The 25,632-nt window shown below is 42.5% G+C and overlaps 1 protein-coding gene across 1 annotated transcript in view; it reads left to right on the top strand.

The window, feature by feature from the left end:
• The window catches only part of MARK1 (microtubule affinity regulating kinase 1), a 221,835-nt gene that overhangs the window by 98,266 nt on the left and 97,937 nt on the right, over positions 1 to 25,632 (top strand). Inside the window, 2 exon segments of the mRNA XM_073671910.1 lie at positions 24,947 to 24,995; positions 25,526 to 25,591. Coding sequence (XP_073528011.1) covers positions 24,947 to 24,995; positions 25,526 to 25,591 — 115 coding nt within the window.

The raw sequence follows: 25,632 nt of genomic DNA, 5'->3' as shown, positions 1-25,632 counted from the left end.
AAACGATAAAAGAATTTGGAGAATTCTAAAAATCAAGGGAATGAAATAGTTAACATATTTAAAAAAAAATATATATATTTTTAATTTTTTTAACCCCTTTCTGGCCCAGGGCGTGCTAATACGTATCTGTGCCCTGGCCTTATGGGCCTGATATGCATTAGTACGCCCTGGCGATTTCGCCTGCACACAAGTGGTGCGGTTGAGATCGCCGCCGGGTGTCAGCTGATTCTCACAGCTGACACCCGATGCTATGTGCAGGGAGCGGTCCCGCACCGCTTCCTGCCCATTAACCCCCAAAATGCTGCGATCGAAATCGATCGCAGCATTCCGGTGGCAAGAGGAGGTAAGTCTGGTGCTGGATGTTGCCATGGTGACCCGATGTCATCATGACAACATCCGGGTCAGCAGGTGGCAGGAAGTTGCTTTGGTCATGCGCAGTGAGCGACCAAAGTAACTTCTCCCTGTGCAGCACTGACAGGCTGCATTGCACAGGGATGGTGCTGCATTCCTGTGCTATACAGCCGATTAGGTTGCAAAAAATGAAAGTCCCATAGTGGGACAAAGTGTAAAAGTAATAAAAATGTCAGAAAGTGAACAACAAAATTTTTTATATATATATATATATATATATATATATATATATATATATATATATATATTGTGTCCATAAATAAATAATCTTATGAAAAAAATAAAACAATAAAAGTACACATATTTGGTATCGCCGCGTCCGGAACGACCTGACCTATAAAATTAGTTAACCCCTTTAGTGAATATGGTAAAAAAAATAAATAAAAACGAAGCATAAAACAATGTTTTATCATCATACCGCCAAACAAAAAATGGAATAAAACGCGATCAAAAAGATGAATGTAAATAAAAATGGTACCGCTGAAAACGTCATCTTGTCCCGCAAAAAAACAAGCCGCCATACTGCTCCAAAAGCCGAAAAATAAAAAAGTTATAGCTCTCAGAATAAAGCGATGCAAAAACAATTCTTTTTTCTATAAAATAGCTTTTATTGTGTAAAAGCGCCAAAATATAAAAAAAATATATAAATGCGGTACTGCTGTAAACGTACTGACCCGAAAAATAAAGCTGCCTTATCAATTTTACCACACACAGAATGGCATAAAAAAAAAAAACAATTCCTGAATTGTTGGTTTTTGTTTATTCTGCCTTCTAAAAATCAGAATAGAAAGCGATCAAAAAATGTCACGTGCCCGAAACTGGTGCCAATAAAAACGTCAACTTGTCCCGCAAAAAACAAGTCACATGACTCGGTCGGCCAAAATATGGAAAAATTATAGCTCTCAAAATATGGCGATGCAAAAACTCGTCTTTTCAAAAAAAAATGCGTCTTTTAGTGTGTGACAGCTCTCAATCATAAAAACCTGATATGAATCAAGCATCGCTGTAGTCTCACCGACCCGAAGAATAAAGACGTCTAATCATTTATACCGCACGAGGAACGGCGTAAAAAATAAACTTTAGGGTTAGGGTTGTGCTAGGATTAGGGTTGGGCTAGGGTTAGGGTTGTGCTAGGGTTAAGGTTGTGCTAGTGTTAGGATTGGGCTAGTGTTAGGGTTGGGCTAGGGTTAAGGTTGGGCTAGTGTTAGGGTTGGGCTAGGGTTGGAGTTGGGCTAGGGTTAGGGTTGGGCTGGGGTTAGGGTTGGGCTAGGGTTAAGGTTGGGCTAGTGTTAGGGTTGGGCTAGGGTTAGAGTTGTGCTAGGGTTAGGGTTGTGCTAGGGTAAGGGTTGTGCTAGGGTTGTGCTAGGGTTAGGGTTAGGCTAGGGTTAGGCTATGGTTAGGGTTAGGTTAGGGTTAGGCTAGGGTTAGAGTTGGGCAAGGCTAGGGCTAGGGTTGGGCTAAGGCTGGGGTTGGGATTTTTTCAGAAGTAAAGAAAAAAAATTAACGATGATATGGCAGCTAATGTTGAGCACAAGTACTCGCTACTTGAGTTTGCATCGGGTGCTCGGGCATGCACCGAGTATAGCGGGTGCTCGAGTGACATGCTAGAGTCTCCGCCCCAAATGTTTTGCAGCTGTTATACAGCCAAAAAAACCTCGCGGGGACTGCCTGCCATGTACGAGCGATCCCCGCATGTTTTTTTTGGGTATCTAATAACTGTGAAACATGCGGGCGGGGACTTGAGCATGTCACTTGAGCACCCGCGATACATGGTGCATACCTGAGCACCCGATGCAAAGTCAAGTAGCGAGCACTTGCGCTCAAGACTAACTTATTCAATATGATGACCTAATGTTATCAAATTCTGTGTCGTACCTCAGGGATCAAAATGTTCACTATACCCATTGATAAAATCCTGGAGGGGTCACTGAGGGGAGGGGGGTGGTTTCCACTATTTAGGCACATCAGGGGCTCCCCAAACGCAACATGGCGTCTGCTAATTATTCAAGCAAATTTTACATTCAAAAAGTCAAGTGGCGCTCCTTCCCTTCTGTACCCTGCCGTGCTCCCAAACAGTGTTTTTTCCTCACATATGGGGTATCGGCGTGCTCAGGGTAAATTGCACAACAAATTTGGGGGTCCATTTTTTCCTGTTACCCCTGCGAAAAAAAAAAATTATTTGGGTCTAAAGTAACATTTTTGTGAAAACAGTTAAATATTCATTTTTTTTCTTCCACATTCCAAAAATTCCTGTGAAGCACCTGAAGGGTTAATAAAGTTCTTGAATGTGGTTTTGAGCACCTTGAGGGCTGCAGTTTTTAGAATGATGTCACTTTTGGGTATTTTCTGTCATAAAGACCCCTCAAAGGGACTTCAAATGTGATGTGGTCCCTAAAATAAAAAATGGTTTTGTAAATTTTGTTGTAAAAATGAGAAATTGCTGGTCAACTTTTAACCCTTATAGCTCCCTAATAAAAAAAATGTTGGTTCCAAAATTGTGCTGATGTAAAGTAGACATGTGGGAAATGTTATTTATTAATTATTTTGTGTGACATATCTCTCTGATTTAAGGGCATACAAATTCAAATTTTGAAAATTGCGAAATTTTTCACAAATAAACGCAAGTCATATCGAAGAAATTTTACCAGTATCATGAAGTAAAATATGTCACGAAAACACATTCTCAGAATCAGGGGGATCCGTTGAAGCGTTCCAGAGTTATTACCTCATAAAGTGACAGTGGTCAGAATTGTAAAAATTGGCCTGGTCATTAACGTGCAAAGCACCACCAGAATATTTCTAAAAAGGAAAAAAAAAATTTTTTTTTTAAAAATTCTTGAAATGAAAGAAATTAGATAGTTCAAATATTTCTAAAAAAGGAGAAACATTTTTGAAAAATTCTTGAAATCAAAGATTAAAATATTTCTAAAATTGATAAAAGAATTTGAAGAATTCTAAAAATCAAGAAAACTAAATAGTTAAAAAATTTCTAAGAAAGGAGGTTTTTTGAAAAACAAAGAATGTAAATAATTCTAAAAATCAAATAAATTAAATAGTTAAAATATTTCTAAAAAAAAATAAATATTTTTTTTAAATTAAATTGTTACAATGCTTCTAAAAAAATAAAAATAAATTGAAAAATTTCTGAAATCAATGAAATTATTTACTTAAAATATTTCTAAAAATGAAAAAAAAAAATTGGGGGAAAAGCACTTTGTAGAAACTGATAACCTATCATGGCAAAGGTTAATGGATTTGTTGTCATTTGTTTTTTTTTTATCTACTTCTTAGGCTCTGTTCACACTTGTGTTATGCATTCCTCTTTTTTCTTTTTCTTTTCTATATTTTAAATGTACCGGTATATATTTTTTTAACATAAAAAAATTATATAAATTTTTTTTTTAAAAAAAAGTAACCAGAACAACACCATCTAACCCTTTGGAGAGAATGAAAGAAAAAAAAGTCCTTTGCTTATGATAGAAAATACGTGGATTCGTCAACAGGTTTCTTCCACCCAGGAACAAATAGGATGCAGTCAGGGGTCGGCCCCTTTATCGGCCCACTGCTCTGTCTCTATAGCATCTCTGAGTGGTTTGCATTGGACGGCACAACAATGGTGTTTATTTGGGTTTGACCAGTTGTGCCTTCATCATCCCGGGCTTTATCTGCCCAGTATAGTGGACTTTAGGAGAAGCATTGCTAATAAAATTAAGGAAACATTCTGTCTCCTGCTAAATTATTCATGGCGTCTTCTGCTTCCATTAGCAAAGCAGCAATATTGAGCGGTGTGGAGTGGTTGTAAATGTGCTCAGGGGAACTATTGTCCGGACATTGCACATAGTCAAGGTTGTCCGGCCTAGAAGAGCGAAATCTTCAGCTCAGAATTTCTGCCCCGTTGTGAGGTTATGGACGCTGGATAGTGTTGTAGTAGTTTTATAATTGTACATAGGGGGAAGTATTATAGTAGTTATATTCTTGTACATAGGGGGCAGTATTATAGTAGTTTTATTCTTGTACATAGGGGAAAGTATTATAGTAGTTATATTCTTGTACATAGGGGCAGTATTATAGTAGTTTTATTCTTGTACATAGGGGAAAGTATTATAGTAGTTATATTCTTGTACATAGGGGCAGTATTATAGTAGTTATATTCTTGTACAGGAGACAGTATTATAGTAGTTATATTCTTGTACATAGGGGGCAGTATTATAGTAGTTTTATTCTTGTACGTAGGACACTATTATAGTAGTTATATTCTTGTACATAGGGACAGTATTATAGTAGTTATATTCTTGTACATAGGGAGCAGTATTATAGTAGTTGTATTCTTGTACATAGGGGGCAGTATTATAGTAGTTGCATTCTTGTACATAGGGACAGTATTATAGTAGTTATATTCTTGTACGTAGGGGCAGTATTATAGTAGTTATATTCTTGTACATAGGGGCAGTATTATAGTAGTTATATTCTTGTACATAGGGGGAAGTATTATAGTAGTTATATTCTTGTACATAGGGGGCAGTATTATAGTAGTTTTATTCTTGTACATAGGGGAAAGTATTATAGTAGTTATATTCTTGTACATAGGGGCAGTATTATAGTAGTTATATTCTTGTACAGGAGACAGTATTATAGTAGTTATATTCTTGTACATAGGGGGCAGTATTATAGTAGTTTTATTCTTGTACGTAGGACACTATTATAGTAGTTATATTCTTGTACATAGGGACAGTATTATAGTAGTTATATTCTTGTACATAGGGAGCAGTATTATAGTAGTTGTATTCTTGTACATAGGGGGCAGTATTATAGTAGTTGCATTCTTGTACATAGGGACAGTATTATAGTAGTTATATTCTTGTACGTAGGGGCAGTATTATAGTAGTTATATTCTTGTACATAGGGGCAGTATTATAGTAGTTATATTCTTGTACATAGCGGCGGTATTATAGTAGTTATATTATTGTACATAGGGGGCAGGATTATAATAGTTATATTCTTGTACATAGGGACAGTATTATAGTAGTTATATTCTTGTACATAGGGGGCAGGATTATAGTAGTTATATTATTGTACATAGGGGCAGTATTATAGGAGTTATATTCTTGTACATAGGGGGCAGTATTATAGTAGTTATATTCTTGTACATAGGGGAAAGTATTATAGTAGTTATATTCTTGTACATAGGGGCAGTATTATAGTAGTTATATTTTTGTACATAGGGAGCAGTATTATATTAGTTATATTATTGTACATAGGAGGCAGTATTATAGTAATTATATTCCTGTACATAGAAGCAGTATTATAGTAGTTCTATTCTTGTACATAGGGAGCAGTATTATAGTAGTTATATTCTTGTACATAGGGGGCAGGATTATAGTAGTTATATTATTGTACATAGGGACAGTATTATAGTAGTTATATTCTTGTACATAGGGGGCAGGATTATAGTAGTTATATTATTGTACATAGGGGCAGTATTATAGTAGTTATATTCTTGTACATAGGGGAAAGTATTATAGTAGTTATATTCTTGTACATAGGGGCAGTATTATAGTAGTTATATTTTTGTACATAGGGAGCAGTATTATATTAGTTATATTATTGTACATAGGAGGCAGTATTATAGTAATTCAATTCCTGTACATAGAAGCAGTATTATAGTAGTTATATTCTTGTACATAGGGAGCCGTATTATAGTAGTTATATTCTTGTACATAGGGGGCAGGATTATAGTAGTTGTATTCTCGTACATAGGAGCAGTATTATAGTAGTTATACTCTTGTACATAGGGGGCAGTATTATAGTAGTAATATTGTTGTACATAGGAGCAGTATTATAGTAGTTATATTCTTGTACATAGGGGGCAGTATTATAGTAGTTGTATTCTTGTACATAGGAGCAGTATTATAGTAGTTGTATTCTTGTACATAGGGACAGTATTATAGTAGTTATATTCTTGTACATAGGGGGCAGTATTATAGTAGTTATATTCTTGTACATAGGGGGCAGTATTATAGTAGTTGTATTCTTGTACATAGGGAGAAGTATTATAGTAGTTGTATTCTTGTACTTAGGGGGCAGTATTATAGTAGTTATATTTTTGTACATCAGGGAAGTATTATAGTAGTTATACAGGGTTGTCCAAAAGTAGGTGGACAGAAAGTGTAATAAGGTTATGAAGGGTGAGATTTATCAAACATGGTGTAAAGTGAAACTGGCTCAGTTGCCCTTAGCAACCAATCAGATTCCACTTTTCATTCCTCACAAGTCCACCAGAAGAGCCTCTTTGGAATTGGGAATTTCACGAGCTTCTATCATGCGAATCCTGAAATCTATTTTGTGGAAAGCTTATCCTTATTGATGAGTGAGTATGTTCGGTTAACCCTTTCGCCGAGTATACTCGGCCGAGCACCGAGTATTTATAGAATGCTCGGGCTTTAAGTTTTCGTAGCTCCGTGAACATGATTTGCGAATGTTTGACAGATTTAATACATGTGAGGGATGCCTGTTTTTCCAGCATTCCTCACATATATTAAATCTGTCAAACAGTCGCAAATCATGTTCACGGAGCTACGAAAACTTAAAGCCCGAGCATTCTATAAATACTCGGTGCTCGGCCGAGTATACTCGGCGAAAGGGTTAACCGAACATACTCACTCATCATTACTTATCGTCCACGTCTAATTCATGGTTTATTGGAGGATGATCCAGACAGGCGGCTGCAATTTAGTGAGATTATGCTTAACAAAATTGAAGAAAATACAGTAATTTTAGATAACATTATGTGGGGTGATGAAGCTTCTTTCAAATTCTCCGGCCATATTAACAGAGATAATTGTATTTACTGGTATAATGAGAACATGCATTTAACATTAGAGCAACTACTAAATGAGCCTGGTGTCAATGTTTGGGGTGGTATTTCAAGTTTTGGTGTTTTAGGACCAATATTTTTTGATGGAACAGTCACAGGAGATAAGTATCTCGAAATTCTAATGAATCAAGTTGTTCCCCAGTTACAGCAACAGCCTAATTCACATGACCTTTATTTCCAACAAGATGGGGCCCCTCTACATTATTCAAGATGTAAGGTAGCGCTATTCATAACGCTGGGGGCACTCGCTTCACTGGATCAATTAAAGCACACATGCAACGTTTTCCGGTAATATGAAGACCAGCAATTTATTACACATCATAAACCGCTCATAACATAGTCCATCTCAGTGGCTCGCAGGAATGTTACACATGTATCCTAGAGCCTTTTCAGTGGCAGCTATGCCCGCTTGGCTTCAAATACAAACTTCAGCAAGGTACAGCAACAATATTCACTTAAAGCGCTGATTTACCTTTGCCAGGTCTCAGCTGCTTCTATCAGCTCGGTTCTGCCACAGCCGTGGCTTTAAGGCTCCCAGACGCAGTCTCCAGGCCACGTGCCTTCCAAGGCTACTGGTATCTCAGACACAGGGATCCAGCCTCTGCCTTCCAGGCTACTGGTATCTCAGACACAGGGATCCATCATCTGCCTTCCAGGCTAACAGGAACCAGGCCTCTTGCCTTCCCAGGCCTCACCACGTCTCACCAGGCCACTCTCTGCCTCCATTTCTAAACCACCAGGATTTATATATCCCTCTGTGCACACAGGACCTGTGATGATGTCACAGTCATGTGATCAGTCACCTGAGAGGGAGGTAAATGGTCAGCCAGAAAACACCCCCTGGACATTTTAGCAATGCAGCAAGCCGCCGCATTACATATCCCCCCCCCCCTCTGTTCTAACTTGTGGGGTTGAACACATAATATACACAATCATTATAACCCACAGTTCGCACAGAGACCATGTACTTGACCTTTGTTCTGCTCAGCCCCTGGAACATTAGTCATCAACATTAGCTCATTCCTTAGGGACCTACCATCTGTCATTGTCACAAACTTCGTCAAGTCACATTTCCGAGTTGTAACCTTGTCAGACCTCCCCCGCTCCCAGCGGTCAGTTGTAACCTTGTCAGACCTCTCCCGCTCCCAGCGGTCAATACAGCAGTGTGACTTACTTGCCCTTGTATCTACGGTCAGGTCTGACTTCGTGCTGTCCCGTACTCTATTGGTTCGTTTGTATAGGCCTCTCAGACCTGAGTTACTGGAGGTCTCACTACCTCTAAACCCACGCCCACTATCCTCAGGAAATCTTGGAAGGTCTCTAACTTCTACTGTAGCCGTCCTATTATTTGAAGGGCCCTTTCTCTGTCTGGTCCCACAACTTATAGACGGCTGCCATCTTCTGCTGCTCAGACGATGCTGTCTTTCCATTCGCAGTCTGGCGAGATTCAACTGTTCTACCTCTCGCAGGTAGGTCACTCGGTACTCCATCAGCATGCGTATATATGCAAGATTTTCTTCCGTTCCGACAGCGGAGAATGACACCATGCCGTCTTCATCTGGTATCCAGTCCTGTCGATCACGTGGACTTCTTACTCTCATCACACCAGACTTCTTTACCATCATTTGCATGGCTCGGCCATTTCTCCCAATGAGCTTTCTTACCAAAGCATGAGGCACCTGGATGACTTCTTCCCGCAGACTTTGAGCTTTTCTCATAAGCTCCAGTTGTCTAATGGCTTGTTCCGTCTTCAACCGGACAAATCTCTTTGTGCGAACACATCGCCAGTGCATATCACTTAGGATAGCCACCCTCTTCACTGTGACTTCGGTTGTGGACAGGACCACCAGCTGTTTAGCTTCTGAGGTCGATTACACCTTACAGGCTCCCACGGCCTTCTTAAACTCTTCATGCACTGAATCTCTGGTGTATTCTTCTCTCAAATCTTCGGGTACATCTATGAGGCACTTGTACCGAGACTTTTCTGTCTCACCAGTGGTCTCCAAATGATCATCTGGCTCAGGTTTCAGGGACAACTGACTTTCAGCTTCTTCACCCTGTAGAGTGGTCTCAATCACTCGGCGCATGTGCTCTACATCCGCCTTATCATCCTCTAGTTTTTCCTTAACCTTGAGGAGATCCTCATAGTCTCTCTTAATTTGTTGCAGATCATTACTGAGTTCACCAAACTCCTTCTAGGATTCACACAGCTCCCGGTTGAACTGTTCACGCAGTCGCTCTAGGTTTTGATCACGTCTAGAAACTTCATCCTGCAGCGCCTCTTTTAAGGCAGACAGCTCTAATTGTACCAGGGAGAAACGATCCTTCATCTCGCACAGCTCATCTTCAAACTCCGCTTTGTCAAGCTCCAACTGAAAAACCTCCTCTTTATTTTTCTGGAACTTTTCCTTCCAATTGTTGATTTCCTTGCTGCTTTCCTTCAGTTCTTGCTGCAAGTTCCTCACAACCTGATTTATTTTCTGCCGTTCAGACTCCAGGCTCAGCTGGTCTGAGGACACGTTCTCCATGTTTTTCCTTAGTTGCTGCACGTCACTCTGATACTGCTGCCTGACAGGCTCCAGCTCTTGGTCAGGATTGGCCACCTCCTCTTTCAGGGCTGTCGGTTCCTGATCCTTCTGTCTCAGTAGATCATCCTGCTTGTAACTAATCTGCAGAACTGCATCCAACTCTTCCTCCTGATCTTCTAAAGGAGGATCCACACACATTTTCTTTATTTGCCCTTTCAGCAAAGGCTACAGGAGCAATTTTTTTGTGGCCCTTGTGCCATTGACGACGAGAGAGGGACTTTCTCACCTCGTCTAGCTCCTCCTGACTGGATTCTCTTTCTACTTTCGTAGTGTCACCGTCAGCTATGGGGTCTGTGTCACTTCCCATCGTGTTGTGGACCAACAAGTCACCTCCCACTTTGACGTCAACCCCTTCTACCAGAGCTACCCCGTAATCAACGGTCAAATTGTCATTATTAGGCGGTACCAACCCACAACCAGTAACCAATTTTGGTTTTCTATACTACACACTCTTTTAAAACTCCGCCCCCTTTTGAGACTCCACCCCCTTTTGGACAACCACACCTGTAGGGGATACTTTAAAAAAAACAAAACGCAATAGTCTTAGGACCCCGTTCACAACATATCTTACTACCTCCCTGGGCACTCTGGGATAATACCAGCGCCACAGGAGAACTCAAGGAATGGTCCACTACCGCCATTCTGTAAAGGGCCAACAGCTCCTGCCCTTCCTGTACCAAGTCCTGTTGTCGTTTCTCAAATGCCTGCTGCGAGCCCTGTTGTCGTTTCTCAAATACCTGCTGTTGTTTCTCAAATGCCTGCTGCTGCAATTTTAACAGGCACTTTAATCGTTTAACAGCTTCAGTCTCATTTGCTGCTCCCTTCACAGCCATCTTTATCTGCTCCTGCATTTCTTCAGGAAACTCTATTTTGCTTCAGACCGTTTGCAGCCGCTTATCTAACCACTTCTCCATTCCCTCTGGGGATACTGCTCCATTCATAGCCATCGCGGTACACTGTTCACACTAGACACTTCACACCACTGTCCGCGGAAAATTTTCGTGGCCCCACCAAGCCACAGCAAACCAGGTTTGAGTGCGATGACAATTTTCGTAACCCCGCCGAGTTAGAGCAAGATGCTTTAATCTTCGTGACCCCGCCGAGCCACAGCAAACCAGGTTTGAGTGCGACGACAATTTTCGTAACCCCGCCGAGTTACAGCCAGATGCTTTAATCTTCGTGACCTCGCCGAGCCACAGCAAAATGCTTGCATCCACAATCGTCGTCCTGTGCCGTTACCCCTAGCAACCAGGCTGCAGTTGCCCGCATTCTCCACCACATGTAAGGTAGCGCTATTCATCAAGCTGGGGGTACTCGCTTCACCGGGTCAATTAAAGCACACATGCAACGTTTTCCGGTAATATGAAGACCAGCAATTTATTACACATCATAAACCGCTCATAACATAGTCCATCTCAGTGGCTCGCAGGAATGTTACACATGTATCCTAGAGCCTTTTCAGTGGCAGCTATGCCCACTTGGCTTAAAATACAGACTTCAGCAAGGTGCAGCAACAATATTCACTTAAAGCGCTGATTTACCTTTGCACGGTCTCAGCTGCTTCTATCAGCTCGGTTCTGCCACAGCCGTGGCTTTAAGGCTCCCAGAAGTAGTCTCCAGGCCACGTGCCTTCCAAGGCTACTGGTATCTCAGACACAGGGATCCAGCCTCTGCCTTCCAGGCTACTGGTATCTCAGACACAGGGATCCAGCATCTGCCTTCCAGGCTAACAGGAACCAGGCCTCCTGCCTTCCCAGGTCTCACCAGGCCACTCTCTCTCTTAATTTCTAAACCTCCAGGATTTATATATCTTTCTGTGCACACAAGACCTGTGATGATGTCACAGTCATGTGATCAGTCACCTGAGGGGGAGGTAAATGGTCAGCCAAAACACACCCCCTGGACATTTTAGCAATGCAGCAAGCTGCTGTATTACAAAGAATAGCCCGCGAGTATCTTGATGAAACATTTCCTAATAAATGGATTGGCCAAAAAGGCCCACTTGATTGGCCAGCACGTTCACCAGACTTGACCCCAATGGATTTTTTCTTTTGGGGAGTACTCAAGGACAAAGTTTATAGTCGAAAACCAAAAAGTGTCAGTGATTTGAAAAATTACATAAGAGATGCATTTCAAGAAATTAATACCCAAAGAGACTTGTTCAAAAAAGTTTGTCGAAGCGTAAGAGGCGACTTCAAAGCTGTGCAAATTGTAATGGAAAACAGCTTGAGCACCTGCGTTGATAAAATTTAAGGGCTTTTGTATTATTGTTCAAAAATTTAATTGTCAATGTTATGCTTGTGTTAGTAAATATAATTTTATATATAAATCAAAATAAATGTTATTACTTTCTGGCCACCTACTTTTGGACCACCCTGTATTCTTGTACATAGGGCAATATTATAGTAGATATATTCTTGTACATAGGAGCAGTATTATAGTAGTTATATTCTTGTACATAGGGGCAGTATTATAGCATTTATATTCTTGTACATAGGGGCAGTATTATAGTAGTTATATTCTTGTACATAGGGGGCAGTATTATAGTAGTTATATTCTTGTACATAGGGATCAGTATTATAGTAGTTATATTCTTGTACATAGGGGGCAGTATTATAGTAGTTATATTCTTGTACATAGGGGCAGTATTATAGTAGTTATATTCTTTTGCATAGGAGCAGTATTATAGTAGTTATATTCCTGTACATAGGGAGCAGTATTATAGTAGTTATATTCTTGTACATAGGAGCAGTATTATAGTAGTTATATTCTTGCACATAGGGGGCAGTTTTATAGTAGTTATATTCTTGTACATAGGGGCAGTATTATAGTAGTTATATTCTTGTACATAGGGGCAGTATAGTAGTAGATATGTTCCTGTACATAGGGGGCAGTATTGTTGAAGTTATATTATGATCCTCTGTACCTGTGCTTCTCAGCATTGTCATTAAACTTTGTGCAGTGCTATTGGACACCTGAGAGTATTGTCAGATTAGGTATTTATAGATGCTTCTGGGATGTTGGTAGAAATCTATTAAAGTTCATATACAGACTCTAAGATGTTTTTTTCCCAAATCTGTAGCAGGTCACAAATGGTTAAATTGTCATAACTTCATTCTTTCTAATCCTTTAATGAAGCTGTAGTGATAACCTGTGATGCTGCTCCCTGTAATATGGAGGCAGATAGCTGTATTATCCGGCTATAGGAATATGGGCAGCAGGAGTAATTCCTGCACCTTGTGAAAAAACACACTGGCCCTTTACTGAACACAGCGATAGTGGACTTTTGAGTTACGATGGCTGCTCTAATTAAAGGCAATGTGTCAGCAGTAAATGACATTTTAAAAAAATAGTTTTAAAGATTGTTTTAAACAGTTTTGGTGATGTCTTTAATTTTCCTTTCACTATTTATGTTTTAAGAAATCCACAAATTTTGCAATTTGTACTCTCACAATAGGTGATGTCACAGCTCACCTCCTCCTCGTGTACAATGACTGATAGCACCTCTATATACAGTAGATAACACAGGATCCACCATTCGCAATAGGTGATGTCACAGCTCACCTCCTCCCCCTCCTGTACAATGACTGATAACACCTCTATATACAGTAGATAACACAGGATCCACCATTCACAATAGATGATGTCACAGCTCACCTCCTCCCCCTCCTGTACAATGACTGATAACACCTCTATATACAGTAGATAACACAGGATCCACCATTCACAAGAGGTGATGTCACAGCTTACCTCCTCCCCCTCCTGTACAATGATTGATAACACCTCTATATACAGTATATAACGCAGGATCCAGCATTCACAATAGATGATGTCACAGCTCACTTCCTCCTCCTGTACAATGACTGATGAAGCATCTATACACCGTAGATAACACAGGATCCACCATTCACAATAGGAGGTGATGTCACAGCTCACCTTCTTTCCCTCCTGTACAATGACTGATAACACCTATATATACAGTAGATAACACAGGATACACCATTCACAGTAGGTGATGTCACAGCTCACCTCCTCCTCCTGTACAATGACTGATATCACCTCTACATACCGTAGATAACATGGAATCCACCATTCACAATATTTGACGTCACAGGTCACCTCCCGTACAATGACTGATCCACCATTCACAATAGGAGGTGATGTCACAGCTCACCTTCTCTCCCTCCTGTACAATGACTGATAACACTTCCATATACAGTAGCTAACACAGAATCCACCATTCACAATAGGTGATGTCACAGCTCACCTCCTCCTACAGTACAATGACTGATATCACCTCTATATACAGTAGATAACACAAGATCCTCCATTAACAATAGGTGATGTCACAGCTCACCTCCTCCTACTGTACAATGACTGATAACTCCTCTATATACAGTAGATAACATATGATTCACCATTCACAATAGGTGATGTCAGAGCTCACCTCCTCCTCCTGTACAATGACTGATAACTCCTCTATATACAGCAGATAACATAGAATCCACCATTCACAATAGGTGATGTCACAGCTCACCTCCTCCTCCTGTACAATGATTGATAACTCCTCTATATACAGTAGATAACACAGGATCCACCATTCACAATAGGTAACAGCTCACTTTCTCCCTCTCCCTACACAGTGACCTCTGCCCAGGTCACAAAGCATGACTACAACACTCCCCCATTGTCTCCAGTCTCCATGCTTTTCTTCCATGGACCATGCGGCTGCTGTAAATCTAATCTCTGCTGGTAACATCAGCTCAGGCTGCCGCTCAGTATTTCTGCTTTTATGCTACATTTTATCAGCCTGCAGCGTGCAGGTTCTTGTGTTTTTGGCACCGCTGGGTTAAATGCCACCACGGCAGGGATAATGCTAGTAATAAATACATATATATCAGCCAGTCATTTTCTCTGGGGACCGTTGGGTTCCTAGCCACAGGGACGCTGCAGATGGTGACATAAAAGGCCCCGGCCCTCATACATACCGTAGGAGCACATGTGACTTTCTTAAAATGGATCCTATGTAGGTGTAATAGCTTTTTATAGAACAATGCGGAGCCTCCGGTGTGTGAGAGGCGACGTAAAGCCTTCAGCCTGCTCGTAGAGGCATGTATTACTGCGTACCTTACATAGAGCACCTGCTAACTCCAAGATGAAGAATTGTCTTCATAGCGTTATTTCTGAGATCTCTCGATTCACGACTGATCCGGTCACCCTGCACTTCCTACGTACCAGCTCTGCTTCAAACAGCTGTGCCCCGTACACCGCGGAGTCCTGCCATAACACGGGGTGACACTTTACAGGCAGCGCACATTTCTCTACTATGTCGGATTTGGGGATGTAGTAATTATACAGCGGGGGCCCCGACTGATAAGAAACAAAAAATTGTCACCCTGCTCGTAATCCGCCATCTGTGCCACCTTAATTAGAAGACGTGTGTAACCCCTTGGCACTGCTGCCAGCTTCATTCACTTGTTTACATGCGGCCATCGTCAATTTGGTGCCTTGAAGTATATTTGTCAGTGGTGCGGCAATTATGACGAAATTTGGGATAAACCGCCGGTAATATCCCACAATTCCAAGAAACACCCTCACCTGCTTCTTGGAAAGCGGTTGCGGACACTTCTGGATTGCCTCGACCTTGTTGACTTGTTGCTTGATTTTGCTTCTCCCGACGAGATAGCCTAAATAAGTATATAAGTCGGGCCTCTTCCTTCCACATGGCACATTTTTTCGGATTTATAGTAAACCCTGTCTTTCTCAGAGCATCCAAAATCTACTGCACCTTTTCGGCAGATGACTGCCCCAGTCTGGGCTGAAGATCATAATGTCATCGAGGTAGGCTGCGGCATACTTCTTATGCGGAGCTAGGATCCGATCCATGGCCCTTTGGAAGGTGTCTTGAGCCCCATGCAGCCCGAAAGGCATTCTAGTGTATTGGAAACGCCCATCATGAGTCGAGAAGGCCGTCTTCTCCTTGCATTCTGGGACATGGGAATCTGCCAGTAGCCCTTAGTCAGGTCTAGGGTGGTAATGTACCTCGCAGGTCCAAGTCTCTCAATGAGTTCAGCAATGTGGGGCATCGCATACGCTTCAAGTTTGGACATCTCATTCAGCCTGTGGCAGTCGTTAAAAAACCGCCACTCACCTTCAGGCTTCGGCACGAGGACGATGGAACTCGACCATCCACTTTTTGACTCCTCTATCACGCCGAGGTTTACCATTCTCTTCACCTTGTTTGATATTACCTCATGGCATGCTTCGGGAATTCTATAGGGCTTAAGGTTCACCCTTATATGCGTCTCTGGCAAAACGTCATGTTCCACCACCTGCTTATTCTCTGGCAACTCCGAGAACAGGTCACGGTTCCGCTGCAGCAGTTCTCGACACTGTTGCTTCTGGGCCCGTGATAGAGTCTTGGAATCGTAACGTCCTTCATTTTGGCTTCAGGATGGGCTCCAAGGCAAGGAGCAAGTTCACATGGTATACTTGGTGAGGCTTCCTTCGTCCTGGCTGGTGGACCTTGTAATTAAAGGGTTTGACCACTACATTATATGATCCCCCAATGTATTCCCCCAGGGTCCATAAGTGTTTCTCTAAATACCTTGTGGTGCCTTTTCTGCCTGTGAGCGGCGCTATCACTGGCCGCTTACAGGCAGCACGTGACCCCCTGCTACAGCCGGCTCTGACATCCACTGATGTTACGACAAGTCCAGGCTGCAGCCGAGGGTCCCTCTTCCGCATTCCACCGATGGCTGCCGGGTTGTGGGCGGGGTTTCCCCGCGCGTCACACCCAGCATCCACCGCACGCTATCCCTCCTCATTCACTGGGAAAACGTGCGGTGTGGGTGTGCTGGGTGTGACGCACGGGATAACCCCCCCCACAGCCCAGTGTCCACCGCGGGGAGTGCGTCACTGATGTCACGCCTCACTTGACGTGACATCAGTGACGCGTGACGTGATGCCTCTGAGCGGCCAGCGATAGCGCCGCTCAGAGGCAGAAAAGGTACCGCAAGGTATTTACAAAAACACTTCTGGGCCCCGTGGGGATACATTGGGGGTTTCATATAAAGTAGTGGACAACTTCTTTAACCTCATCCAGTTTTTCCACCACCTTGTATGGGCCTTGCCACTTGACTTGGAACTTGCTCTAGAGTGTGGGAATAAGCAGCAGAACGTGGTCCTCAAGCTGGAACTGCCTTAGTCTCGCTGATCGGCTATAAACCCTTGCCTGTGCCTCTTGTGCTTGGAGAAGATGCACCTTCACGATAGGCATCACTTTCGCCATTCTTTCTTGCAACTGGGCGATGTGCTCTATGATGCACCGGTGGGGCGTGACCTTGGCTTTCCAGGTTTCCTTAGCGATGTCTAGGAGCCCTCGCGGATGTCGACCATACAGGGGCTCGATATGGCCCTTTTTTGCCACAAGTCCCAAATTAAGGAAAAATCACGCCCCAATATGACTGGCTGTATCAAGTCCTTTACTACCCTGACTTCATGGGACTTGGTACGGCAGTCTGTTCCCATGGTCACTCTGGCCACAGGGTAGTGCTTGGCGTCTCCTTGAATTCAGCGGACGCCCACGAACTTGTCAAGGATCAAACGGTGGGGAAGTGTAGCACTGTCAGAGTCACCAAACTTCCCGAGTCCAAGTACCAAGTGCGAGTACCCCATTTACTGACACAGTTCACGCCTGCGGCCTTGTTGATAGTCCACACTACAGGCCAGATAGGCGTAATAGAAACAACGCCGGCCTAGGCTGTAGTCCATTTGTTCAGGGGACTTATGACACCGGGCGGCTACGTGTCTAGGATTGTGACATTGCCAACAGACCACGTCCTTAGCAACAACCTTTGGTGGACCCTCAGCGGAATTGGGACGCCCCCCATTTGTTGCACTAAACACCCTCCGTGGTGAGTCCGCCCCCCTTTAGGCATTCCAGTGCAATGTCCTGTTTCCCTAGGAATTTCTCGACAACCTGGTACCTCTCTACTAGGCCAATCAAGTTGTCCACATTCTGATGGTCACCCTTGGCAGCCCAGGTCTGTACTGGCCTGGGTAGGGAATGGATGAACCTGTCCATCACCACACGCTCGACCATTTGGGCAGGAGTGGAAGACTCTGGCTGCAACCTCTTCTGGACTAGATGTAACAATCAAACCTCTGCGAGCGAGGGGGTTTGTCGCCATCATTCGCCCAGTGGTGGACTTGTTGGGCTCCCACCGACATAACTACTCCCAGGAATGCCAATATTTCGGTCTTTAACTTGACGTATTCCTTGGCATCCTGTAGTGCTAAGTCAAATACGCTTTTTGGTGTTCACTCGTCAAATATGCCGCCAACTCCTCCGCCGAGTGCTCTGGCAGAAGTTTCAGCCACCCTCTTGAAAACCGTGAGAAAGGCTTCCATATCATTCCCCAGGGTTATCTTCTTCATGGCCCGTCTTACCACCGAACATGGGAGTCATCAGCTGGACCTGGAGCGGTTGCATATGTTGCCGCTGCTCCTGCTGCTGTTGTATCTGCTGTAGGATTAGCTTGTTTGTCTCCTGCTGCTGCCGTGTCAGGACAAGGTGTTTGATTAAGTCCTCTAAGCAGCCAGGTGAAGGGGCATAATGTTGCCTCTGAACTATGCCTTGGTACTGCACAATAATTGTGTCTCCGTCTTTGCTGGTAAACTGTGATATATTCCAGCCCATTTATATTGCCATAACCCTGCTCATAAACTGTGCCTTAGTTTTGTTAATAAACTGTGATTTGTTCCGGTTGACAAACTGTAGTACATTTTTCTACATAAACTGTGCCACAGTCCTGCCCATAAACTGTATCTTAGGACTGCCCATTTATTAGGCCACAGTGCTTCCCATAAAATGTAATACAATTCTCCCCGTTAACTGTGCCACAGTATTGCCTATAAACAGTACCACAGTCCTGCCCGTAAACTGTACCAAAATTGTGCCTATAAGCTATACCACAGTTCTGCCCATAAACTGTACCATCGTCCTGCCCATAAACTGTACCAAAATTCTGCCCATAAACAGTGCCACAGTCCTGCCCATAAACTGTACCAAAATTCTGCCCATAAACAGTGCCACAATCCTGCCCATAAGCTATACCACAGTCTTGCCCTTAAGCTGTGTCACAGTCCTGCCCTAAGCTGTACCACAGTCCTGCCCATAAACTATACCAGAGTCCTGCACATAAGCTATACCACAGTCCTGCCTATTATCTGTACCACAGTCCTGCCCATAAACTGTATCAAAATTCTGCCCATAAACAGTGCCACAGTCCTGCCCATAAGCTGTGCCACAGTCCTGCCCATAAGCTGTGCCACAGTCCTGCCCGTAAACTGTACCATAGTCCTGCCCATAAGCTGTGCCACAGTCCTGCCTATTATCTGTACCACAGTCCTGCCCATAAACTGTACCTCAGTCCTGCGCGTAAACTGTACCACAGTCCTGCCCGTAAACAGTACCTCAGTCCTGCCCGTAAACAGTGCCACAGTCCTGCCCGTAAACAGTACCACAGTCCTGCCCATAAATTGTATCACAGTCCTGCCTGTAAACAGTGCCACAGTCCTGCCTGTAAACAGTGCCACAGTTCGGCCTGTAAACAGTGCCACATTTTGGTTCATAAACTATGCCACAGTCCTGCCCAAAAATTGTCACTATTTTCGTGTTAGGATTACAGGCGTTGTCTGTACATACTGTACCTATTAACCTCTTCTATTAACAATTGGCACTGAACATGTTAATTCTGCATGTATTTAGCCTATGGCCCTGTATAGATTGCACTCCACTCCTTCTACAAATATGGCTTTATGGTCGCCTTTGTTCCTTTTCCCTCTCATTAAAGAAGAAATGATTATCCAAGTTGTAAAAGTTAATAACTTGTGCTCTTCCATCAGGACCGTCTTATATCCCATCTTATATCCCGTATATACAGGGGGGCCCCTCATAATAAATATCCAGACAGACAGGACTTTTATTGGCCGTCATAAAGTCTCCTCTCTTGGAGACATATGCACAAGTCACACAGCAATCACCGCTCGCCTGGTGGACGCTTCTTCCTTTATCCCACTTGAAAGGATTTTGGTAAAAAAAAAAGATGGATGAGTGGCGGGTAAATATTGGCAGCCTGCTCTGTAATGTCTCCGCATGATGAAACCTATTAGCTCCTCTCTTGTACTAAGAAATGAAGCCGAGTACATAAAAAATGCAAATATATGGAGCAAAACCCATATTTATATCTATCATACCCATCAGTAATACAGCACAAAAATCTACTCTCTCTTCTACTGATCATCTTAACTCTCTAAAGGAGCACTCCGGAGAAACGGTTTATATTTTATAATGCATATGCAATACACAGTATCCCCCTCCCTAACCACAGTATAAATTGCTCCAATGCATCTATAATCAAAAATGAAGCAACTTTGCAAAGCTACAATTTTGTGTATGCAATTCTTAAAGGGGTTCTCCAAGAATGTAAATAAATGGCCCCCGTCACTTAATTCAAACGGCAGCCTGTCCTAGTTGCATGTCAGCACGGGCTGCAATCTGAAGAAACACAGCTCCCGAGATCTGTATCTCAACTGACAGAGGAGCTGTATTGTAATTACACACATAGCTCTTTGAGCCTAGGACAAGGGCAGTCACAAGAGAAGGAAAAAATCTCCTCTACTGACTGAGCACAAAGGAATTTTTCTCCAGCCTCACTCCTCTGTGCTGCGCAGCTAGCCAAGGAGAAGATTTATTTCTTATCCTGTCATAGCCCTTCTGCGGCAGCCCATCGGTATGTATGCTTACAATTCAGCTGCTCTGTCCGTTGAGACACAGTTCTCGGTAGCTGTGTTTCTTCAGACTGCACATTTAACTAGGACGAGCTGTCGTTTGAATTACATGAAGGGTTCCATATCATCACATTCTTGGAGAACCCCTTTAAACAGATTTATATCTGTTTGGTTGTAGACTACAAACATACCCTGTGTAGTTTTATCCTGCAGAAATACTCTCTTCTATTTGTCCTTAAAGGAGCTGTCCACTACTTGGACAACCCCTTCTCATTCCTGGGGCTCATGTGAGGTTGCTATGACACCAGAGCCCTGCGCCCAATAAGCGCTGGCTGAGCCCCGGGAATGCGAGTGCTGACACCGGTACGGGAGGTGAGTATAAGCTTTTTTATTCTAACGGGGCCAAACATGGGGAATCAAAAGGGGTTGTCCAAGTAGTGTACAACCCCTTTAACTTTTTCCAACATACAGTCAATAGTTCAACAACTATCGTACAGATGTCATCTCTGCAGCCAATGAATTAGACTACAGGGTTTGTTTGTAGTTTATAACCAAGGAGACACATAATTTTGCAAAGGAGCTTGTGAAGAATGGCACCAGAGAGACCCTCGCAGTATCCCACTGCTGCCACCACATGTGAAGGATCCACAACTCGCCACCCCACCTGACGTCAATATTACATCAGCGGGATCACGTAGTAAGGTCTCCCCACTTGTATCAATGTGACGTTCCGCACACCCTGGAGGCACGTAAGATCAGCTTGGCTCAGTTTTACACAGAAACAGGCTGGGCCCAGGAAGGCACAGGTAGTGAAAGGAGATGGCCCACACAGTCACTGATGTGGCACCACACTCTCTCACACCCGTAACAAGCTGAAAGGCCCCTTTCCCTAGCCCCAGTGAAACAGACCTTATCAGCCCACTAGAACTGCCACCCGTTCCTTGTGGATTGAGATAAAAAAGCAGCCCAAAGTTAAATTATATATTTAATCGCCTTAAGGGCACACTAGACAATAAACTATATACACAATGGTTAAACATATATAATGATTAGATATGCAAATACAGGGTATAGTACAACAGATATAAGCAGATGGATCATGTCAGTTACCGGTGTGATGCTTAACCATTTGTGCGCTGGGCCTCAATGGCATCGGCTTCCTGGTGGGAGAGAGAGGCCACATGGTCTTACACTAGATTTTATCTCCTTTGGGTCACTGCCTTCTGGGCTGAACCTAAACCCCTCCCCTGGAGGTTTGTAACTAATCTCCCAAAACCTATGAAAGATCATAACTCCTTTCTGGACGGTCCTAGGGCGGCGGATCTGGTGCCATCGGATCCAGCCGGGCCCTTGCTACATGTTAAGACCAAACACAGCTTTGCTATCTGTTTCCTACTAGCTATTCTACATATCTCCCCACCCTGTGAGGCTAGAACGGATCGTGACCGTGGAAGGTATTTGGTCCGGTCTGGGGATCTCGGAAATATACAGTACAGACCAAAAGTTTGGACACACCTTCTCATTTAAAGATTTTTCTGTATTTTCATGACTATGAAAATTGTACATTCACACTGAAGGCGTCAAAACTATGAATTAACACATGTGGAATTATATACTTAACAAAAAAGTGTGAGACAACTGAAAATATGTCTTATATTCTAGGTTCTTCAAAGTAGCCACCTTTTGCTTTGATGACTGCTTTGCACACTCTTGGCATTCTCTTGATGAGCTTCAAGAGGTAGTCACCGGAAATGGTCTTCCAACAATCTTGAAGGAGTTCCCAGAGATGCTTAGCACTTGTTGGCCCTTTTGCCTTCACTCTGCGGTCCAGCTCACCCCAAACCATCTCGATTGGGTTTAGGTCTATTGACTGTGGAGGCCAGGTCATCTGGTGTAGTACCCAATCACTCTCCTTCTTGGTCAAATAGCCCTTACACATCCTGGAGGTGTGTTTGGGGTCATTGTCCTGTTGAAAAATAAATGATGGTCCAACTAAACGCAAACCGGATGGAATAACATGCCGCTGCAAGATGCTGTGGTAGCCATGCTGGTTCAGTATGCCTTCAATTTTGAAAAAAATCCCCAACAGTGTCACCAGCAAAGCACCCCCACACCATCACACCTCCTCCTCCATGCTTCACGGTGGGAACCAGGCATGTAGAGTCCATCCGTTCACCTTTTCTGCGTCGCACAAAGACACGATGGTTAGAACCAAAGATCTCAAATTTGGACTCATCAGACCAAAGCACAGATTTCCACTGGTCTAATGTCCATTCCTTGTGTTCTTTAGGCCAAACAAATCTCTTCTGCTTGTTGCCTGTCCTTAGCAGTGGTTTCCTAGCAGCTATTTTACAATGAAGGCCTGCTGCACAAAGTCTCCTCTTAACAGTTGTTGTAGAGATGTGTCTGCTGCTAGAACTCTGTGTGGCATTGACCTGGTCTCTAATCTGAGCTGCTGTTAACCTGCGATTTCTGAGGCTGGTGACTCGGATAAACTTATCCTCAGAAGCAGAGGTGACTCTTGGTCTTCCTTTCCTGGGGCGGTCCTCATGTGAGCCAGTTTCTTTGTAGCGCTTGATGGTTTTTGCAACTGCACTTGGGGACACTTTCAAAGTTTGCCCAATTTTTCGCACTGACTGACCTTCATTTCTTAAAGTAATGATGGCCACTCGTTTTTCTTTACTTAGCTGCTTTTTTCTTGCCATAATACAAATTCTAACAGTCTATTCTTAGAATACTGTGTACAGTTTTGGTCTCCGGTGTATAAGAAAGACATAGCTGAACTAGAGCGGGTGCAGAGAAGAGCGACCAAGGTTATTAGAGGACTGGGGGGTCTGCAATACCAAGACAGGTTATTACACTTGGGGTTATTTACTGTGAAAAAAAGAAGGCTTAGGGGTGATCTTATTACTATGTACAAGTATATGAGGGGACAGTACAAAGACCTTTCTACTGATCTTTTTACTCTGAGGCCTGAGACGGGGACAAGGGGGCATCTTCTACGTTTGGAGGAAAGAAGGTTTAATCATAATCACAGATGGGGATTCTTTACTGTAAGAGCAGTGAGACTATGGAGCTCTCTGCCGCATGATGTTGTAATGAGTGATTCACTATTAAAATTTAAGAAGGGCATGGATGCCTTTCTTGAAAAGTATAATATTACAGGTTATATATACTAGATTCCTTGATAGGGCGTTGATCCAGGGAACTAGTCTGATTGTCGTATGGAGTCGGGAAGGAATTTTTTTCCCCAATGTGGAGCTTAGTGTTTGCCACATGGGTTTTTTTTTGCCTTCCTCTGGATCAACATGTTAGGCTATGGGTTGAACTAGATGGACTTAGTCTTCCTTCAACCTTAAAAACTATGTTACTATGTTATTCAGTAGGACTTTCAGCTGTGTATCCACCAGACTTCTGCACAACACAACTGATGGTCCCAACCCCATTTATAAGGCAAGAAATCCCACTTATTAAACCTGACAAGGCACACCTGTGAAGTGAAAACCATTTTCCTTTGAAGAACCTAGAATATAAGACATATTTTCAGTTGTTTCACACTTTTTTGTTAAGTATATAATTCCACATGTGTTAATTCATAGTTTTGATGCCTTCAGTGTGAATGTACAATTTTTATAGTCATGAAAATACAGAAAAATCTTTAAATGAGAATGTGTGTCCAAACTTTTGGTCTGTACTGTACACGATGTACGGCTGTACGGCTAGTACCTATAGTATCTCCATAACTCCTTATGAAATTATAGTTGATTCACCAAAGCAGTTTAGACCTTATGATATCCACATGGCAGCAAGCCTTTTGTTCTGAGCTGAGCTGGTCAAAGTGCGAGATCTGTCACTCATGCGAAATAGTATAAAAACGATTGATATGGAATAATATCTTCAATATTTTTCACAGAGCTGTATACTGAAAGTGGTTGAATTGCATATTTGCTCCATTTTCGATTTTTAAATGCATGGAAGCAATCTGATTGCTTTAATGCATGTAAAATAGAAAATGGAGCAACTTTGCAGTTCTCCCATTTGTTGTATACAACTACTTTGCAGACTTATTTGTCTCCATGGTAGCAGACTACAAACAAACCCTGTGTAGTCTGACCCTGGAGTCATACTTCCTTCTAGGAGTATGTATTAAAAATCCGGACCCTCCCCCCCGCACCTGATTTCAGCCCCTGGACATTGTTTCTGTAAGCATAGGACTTAGTGCTCTAGTAATATAATGTATGTATAATAATTATATTGGCAATTTTTTTTGTTTTCCCAGTTATTTCGAGAAGTCCGAATAATGAAGATCTTAAATCACCCTAATATTGGTAAGATGTCTGAGTAATGTCAGGGTTTATTGCTATCATTTTTTTTTAATTTGTAGTTTTCAACTTAATGTAAATACCTATCTTTCTATTAATTTATCTTTTATCTATCTCATATTTCTCTCTATTTCTCTCTCTGTATCTCTATATCTCTATCTCTCTCTATATCTCTCTCTGTCTCTCTATATCTCTCTCTATCTCTCCTCTTACTATCTCTCCACCTCTTTCTATGTCTATCTTTCTTTCTATCTCTCTCTTTATCTCTGTCTCTCTCTGTCTCTATCTCTCTCTTTCTATTTCTCTGTTTTTATCTCTCTCTCTATCTCTCTACCTCTATCTATCTATCTATATCTATCTATCTATCTATCTATTATCTATTATCTATCTATCTATCTATCTATTATCTATCTATCTATTATCTATCATCTATCTATCTCTCTACCTCTATCTATCTATCTATCTATCTATCTATCTATCTATCTATCTATCTATCTCTCCTTCCGCCTACTAATTCATGTTTTTCATTCTTTCAGTTAAACTCTTTGAAGTCATAGAAACAGAGAAGACGTTGTACCTAATAATGGAGTACGCCAGCGGGGGTGAGTCTGCTCATCATACATGTTCACTTCCGTGTCGGTTC

The sequence above is a fragment of the Phyllobates terribilis genome, unplaced genomic scaffold (assembly GCF_046119375.1).
Source record: "Phyllobates terribilis strain yellow unplaced genomic scaffold, ASM4611937v1 Scaffold_3__8_contigs__length_932513732, whole genome shotgun sequence".
NCBI lineage: Eukaryota > Metazoa > Chordata > Amphibia > Anura > Dendrobatidae > Phyllobates > Phyllobates terribilis.
This window is presented reverse-complemented; position numbering and strand designations above follow the sequence as displayed.